The 5,000-nt window shown below is 37.5% G+C and overlaps 5 protein-coding genes across 6 annotated transcripts. All coding sequences in view use genetic code 11, as the record gives it.

Annotated features, from left to right (window-relative positions):
• Positions 1 to 173: 173 nt before the first annotated feature.
• Positions 174 to 287, reverse strand: rps12 (ribosomal protein S12; one part of a trans-spliced gene, as the record gives it; the record has 2 gene entries for this part). Coding sequences YP_009445268.1 and YP_009445223.1 both cover positions 174 to 287 — 114 coding nt within the window.
• A 133-nt stretch (positions 288 to 420) lies between these two features.
• On the reverse strand, positions 421 to 2,478 carry clpP (clp protease proteolytic subunit). Its single transcript has 3 exons — positions 2,410 to 2,478; positions 1,303 to 1,593; positions 421 to 648 (listed from the first exon to the last, which is right to left on the reverse strand). Exons 1-3 carry the CDS (start codon positions 2,476 to 2,478, stop codon positions 421 to 423), a joined length of 588 nt encoding a protein of 195 aa, YP_009445269.1.
• A 460-nt stretch (positions 2,479 to 2,938) lies between these two features.
• Positions 2,939 to 4,465, forward strand: psbB (photosystem II protein B). The gene has a single exon. It carries the CDS (start codon positions 2,939 to 2,941, stop codon positions 4,463 to 4,465), a length of 1,527 nt encoding a protein of 508 aa, YP_009445270.1.
• A 180-nt stretch (positions 4,466 to 4,645) lies between these two features.
• psbT (photosystem II protein T) lies at positions 4,646 to 4,747 on the forward strand. Its single transcript has one exon. The coding sequence runs from the start codon at positions 4,646 to 4,648 to the stop codon at positions 4,745 to 4,747; it is 102 nt and encodes a 33-aa protein (YP_009445271.1).
• Positions 4,748 to 4,812: 65 nt separating this feature from the next.
• Positions 4,813 to 4,944, reverse strand: psbN (photosystem II protein N). The gene has a single exon. It carries the CDS (start codon positions 4,942 to 4,944, stop codon positions 4,813 to 4,815), a length of 132 nt encoding a protein of 43 aa, YP_009445272.1.
• Between the last annotated feature and the right edge of the window lie 56 nt (positions 4,945 to 5,000).

The following is a 5,000-nucleotide window of genomic DNA, read 5'->3' on the forward strand; positions in this document are numbered from 1 at the left end:
AACGGAAACCATAAACTTTAATACACAATATAAGCGATCAATTTGCTTATTTTTAGATAGTGAAGGGCGTTCCTTCTTCTATTCTATCCTATTCTCATAGGTACTGATCATTCATACTGGAAAGCGTTTTTCTTTCTTTTTTTGTGCCAGCTTATGATCTAAACGAGTCGCACATACACCCTAGTACATGTTCCTCGACGCTGAGGACATCCCCCCAGAGCAGGGGATTTCGTGACATTTCGAATTGGCTGTCTTGTATTTCTAATAAGTTGTTTAATAGTTGGCATGTTGACTCATATACATAATGGGCTGGTTTAGATTGATCCTAACCGGATGATTATGAATTTTTTCTATTTAATAGAATAGTAAACTCGGAGATAAAATCTAAAATCACGGATTTGAACAAAATCCATCTTTTTTTCATTCAACTGCTACAAGATCAATAATTCCATAAGCTTGGGCTTCTGTTGCTGACATAAAAACGTCTCTTTCCAAGTCTTCAGATACAACCCATAATGGTTTGCCCGTCCTTTGTGCATAAACCCTTGTGATGGTTTCGCGTATTTTCAGCAGCTCTTCCGCTTCCAGGATAAATTCTCCCGTTTGCGCCTCATAAAAAGAAGCAGCAGGTTGATGGATCATTACCCTGATGATACAAGGGTTTTCTATCTGGTGTGATGAAACGAACAGAAAAGAAAGATAAAGAATAATAGGAAAAAAGATAGAATTATATAACCGTACGGGCATCATCTTTTGTGCATTGCATACGGCTCTAGAATCAAATTGACTCTTTTACCCTCCATTGAAGATTGAAGAAAGATAAAAAGAGAATTTATCAGCCCCAGATGGGTAAATGATCAAATTGCCACCCTTCCTTTCGTAAGAGTTAAAAAATGATATAAAAAATACTATGATGGCTCCGTTGCTTTCTATTTTAAAATGGATTATTTGTTATATCTTTGATTGAGCAATCCCAAAGTTTCTTTTTTTTTTATCCAAAAAATCTTTTTCGCGCTCTTTTTTATAACAAAAATATTGTTTAAGAGCCCTTCGGTGTGAAAACAAAAAAGTTTGTGACGCTGGATTCGACTTCCGATAGATAATTGAAAATCGGAAATCCCTGTTATCTCATACTACTCTCTCGATACATAATCGAATCTTTTGGAAAAAAGACAATACAAAAAATTTTTCATATCGAATTCGAAGTGCCATGCTATTATTACTTTATTATTACTTAATATTCATATGGCGAAGGCATAGTTCTCTTTTTTTTTCTCAAATAAAAAAACCTCATTGGCGCCAAGCGTGAGGGAATGCTAGACGTTTGGTAAGTTCTCCCGCAGCTAGGAGAAAGGATCCCATTGACGCAGCTAAGCCCATGCATACTGTATGGACTTCTGGTCGCACAAATTGCATAGTATCATAAATCGCTAATCCGGCTATTACCCATCCGCCAGGAGAGTTTATAAACAAATACAGATCCTTAGTATCATCTTCGATACTGAGATATACCATAAGACCAATAAGTTGATTCGAGATCTCGCTATTAACGTCTTGGCCTAAAAAGAGTAATCTTTCTCGATAAAGTCGGTTGATTAGGGTTAAATTGCATCCCTTAAGAACCGTACGTGCACCTTTTGATGCATACGGTTCAAAGAAGATTGCGAAAAAAAAAGAATCAATGTCTAGATTCCAGTCCTGTTTATTTTTGCCTATTCTTTTTTTTTGATAGCAGGTTTTTTCTAACTTCTAACGAAAGGACTTTTTCTTCGATTTTTTAATTTAATAAAGACGCGTTTTGGACTTTTTTTTCTTCCTTAGAATAGAAAAAAGTCACTAAATTAATCGAATTAACTTCTCATTGATGTATTATTTCATCAAGATTCAATCCAAACCACGATGGTATTTTCTTGTTCATGAATAGGTCTCTTTCATCTTTTTAGGTTTCTGCTCTACTCCGGGTAAAGATCTGCCCGATATTGATTTGCACATATAGGACAAATCTTCTGATCACCATTTCTTTTTTATGACTTTTTTCAATTAATTTAAAATCTTTCACCAAGTATTTAGTTTGAGATTCCCTCGTTTCCCAAATAGGATATCTTTACAAATACCAAAGAGGAATCCTTTTTCATACGCGCAGTAATCGTAGATATATTACCAATTGGGTTTTTTATAAACAGAGCCTGGATTTTTCATTTTTTTAGTCCAACCAAAGCCAACCATAAATTATTCTAATTGATAATAGTACTATGAATCCCCCCAAACAATGGATCTAATTACATGCACTTCACGCTCCAATTTTTTGATGATTCCATTTTTCTTTCTTGGGTGAAACAGAGGATATCTCGATCGGGGAAGAGAACGGGGAAATCCCATATGACCCCATATTTCTGACAAGTCGCACTATACGTCAACCCAAGATGCATCTTCCTCTCCAGGAATTCGGAAAGGTACTTTTGGAACACCAATAGGCATGGATTAAAAGAAAAACGAACTAAATACTCTATTTCACTTTGATATGAAAACGTAACAATAGGGTTTTATTGTCTTTATAATATTGGCTTTATCATAATTAATTTTATCCATAGATTAGAAAAATTCAAAAATAAAGACAAAATAAATAAAGGAATTTTTTGACGAATAAGTTCTTTTGAAGATAAATTTAAGGATAGACGCGTTTAATCATTGAAAATGGTATCAACCCCCCGTTGCGTATTGGTACTTATCGAGTATAGAATAAACCTGCTTCTCTTTGTTCCTACGAACAGAATTGTTCAATTATTATGAACAGAATAGAATAAATATTAACCTAACGCTTCCCTTGTTAGGAAATAATCCCTTGAACAAGGGAGGTCCATAGGATAGTCATAGTATATCTTTTACAATGCAATAAAGTTACGCATGTCCGTTTTTCTTTGCGAAAGGGGTATTTTCCATGGGTTTGCCTTGGTATCGTGTTCATACCGTTGTATTGAATGATCCCGGCCGGTTGCTTTCCGTTCATATAATGCATACAGCTCTGGTTGCTGGTTGGGCGGGCTCGATGGCTCTGTATGAATTAGCAGTTTTTGATCCTTCTGACCCTGTTCTTGATCCAATGTGGAGACAGGGTATGTTCGTTATACCCTTCATGACTCGTTTAGGAATAACCAACTCATGGGGAGGTTGGAGTATCACAGGAGGGACTGTAACGAATCCGGGTATTTGGAGTTACGAAGGTGTGGCAGGGGCACATATTGTATTTTCTGGCTTATGCTTTTTGGCAGCTATCTGGCATTGGGTTTATTGGGATCTAGAAATATTTTGTGATGAACGTACAGGAAAACCTTCTTTGGATTTGCCCAAGATCTTTGGAATTCATTTATTTCTATCCGGGGTGGCTTGCTTTGGTTTTGGTGCATTTCATGTAACAGGCTTGTATGGTCCTGGAATATGGGTGTCCGATCCTTATGGACTAACGGGAAAAGTACAACCTGTAAATCCATCATGGGGCGTGGAAGGTTTTGATCCTTTTGTTCCGGGAGGAATAGCTTCTCATCATATTGCAGCGGGTACATTGGGAATATTAGCGGGTCTATTCCATCTTAGTGTCCGACCACCGCAACGTCTATATAAAGGATTGCGTATGGGAAATATTGAAACCGTACTCTCCAGTAGTATCGCGGCTGTCTTTTTTGCAACTTTTGTTGTTGCTGGAACTATGTGGTATGGTTCAGCAACTACCCCTGTCGAATTATTTGGTCCCACTCGTTATCAATGGGATCAGGGGTACTTCCAGCAAGAGATATATCGAAGAGTTAGTGCTGGGCTAGCAGAAAATAAAAGTTTATCAGAAGCCTGGTCTAAAATTCCTGAAAAATTAGCCTTTTATGATTATATCGGCAATAATCCGGCAAAAGGAGGGTTATTCAGGGCAGGTTCAATGGATAACGGAGATGGAATAGCGGTTGGATGGTTAGGACACCCTATCTTTCGAGATAAAGAGGGGCGTGAGCTTTTTGTACGTCGTATGCCTACTTTTTTTGAAACATTTCCAGTCGTTTTGGTAGACGGCGATGGAATTGTTAGAGCTGATGTTCCTTTTAGAAGGGCAGAATCTAAGTATAGTGTTGAACAAGTAGGTGTAACCGTTGAGTTCTATGGCGGCGAACTCAATGGAGTCAGTTATAGTGACCCCGCTGCTGTAAAAAAATATGCTAGACGTGCTCAATTGGGTGAAATTTTTGAATTAGATCGTGCAACTTTGAAATCCGATGGTGTTTTTCGTAGCAGTCCAAGGGGGTGGTTTACTTTTGGGCATGCTTCGTTTGCTTTGCTCTTCTTCTTCGGACACATTTGGCATGGTGCTAGAACCTTGTTCAGAGATGTTTTTGCTGGTATTGACCCAGATTTGGATGCTCAAGTAGAGTTTGGAGCATTCCAAAAACTTGGGGATCCAACTACAAGAAGACAGGTAGTCTGATACAAAACTGCTTTGGTATCTTTCAGCTTTATTTTATTTTTGAAGCGAATTTGACATAGAGTACGAGAGTGGATTTGAATCAACGCTTTTTAGGCTCTTGCTCTTTCGAGATTATTCCCAAAAAGAAAAATAAAAAATAAACAGGTATGGAAGCTATAATTGTAAACCAGGATCGAATCTATGGAAGCATTGGTTTATACATTCCTTTTAGTCTCGACTCTAGGGATAATTTTTTTCGCTATCTTTTTTCGAGAACCACCTAAAGTTCCAACTAAAAAGTGAAATTATTTTTCATTATCTCAATTGAAGTAACGAGCCTCCCAACATGGGGAGGCTCGTTACTTCAATTAGTCCCCATGTTCCTCGAATGGATCTCTTAGTTGTTGAGAAGGTTGCCCAAAAGCGGTATATAAGGCATACCCCGTAAAACTTACAAGTAAACCAGATATAAAGATGGCGACTAGGGTTGCTGTTTCCATTATAATTATATAATTTCAAGACCCCAACGGATCTATCATAAGATCGTTTATTTACA

The sequence above is a fragment of the chloroplast genome of Primulina huaijiensis (genome assembly GCF_012295235.1).
Source record: "Primulina huaijiensis chloroplast, complete genome".
Lineage (NCBI taxonomy): Eukaryota > Viridiplantae > Streptophyta > Magnoliopsida > Lamiales > Gesneriaceae > Primulina > Primulina huaijiensis.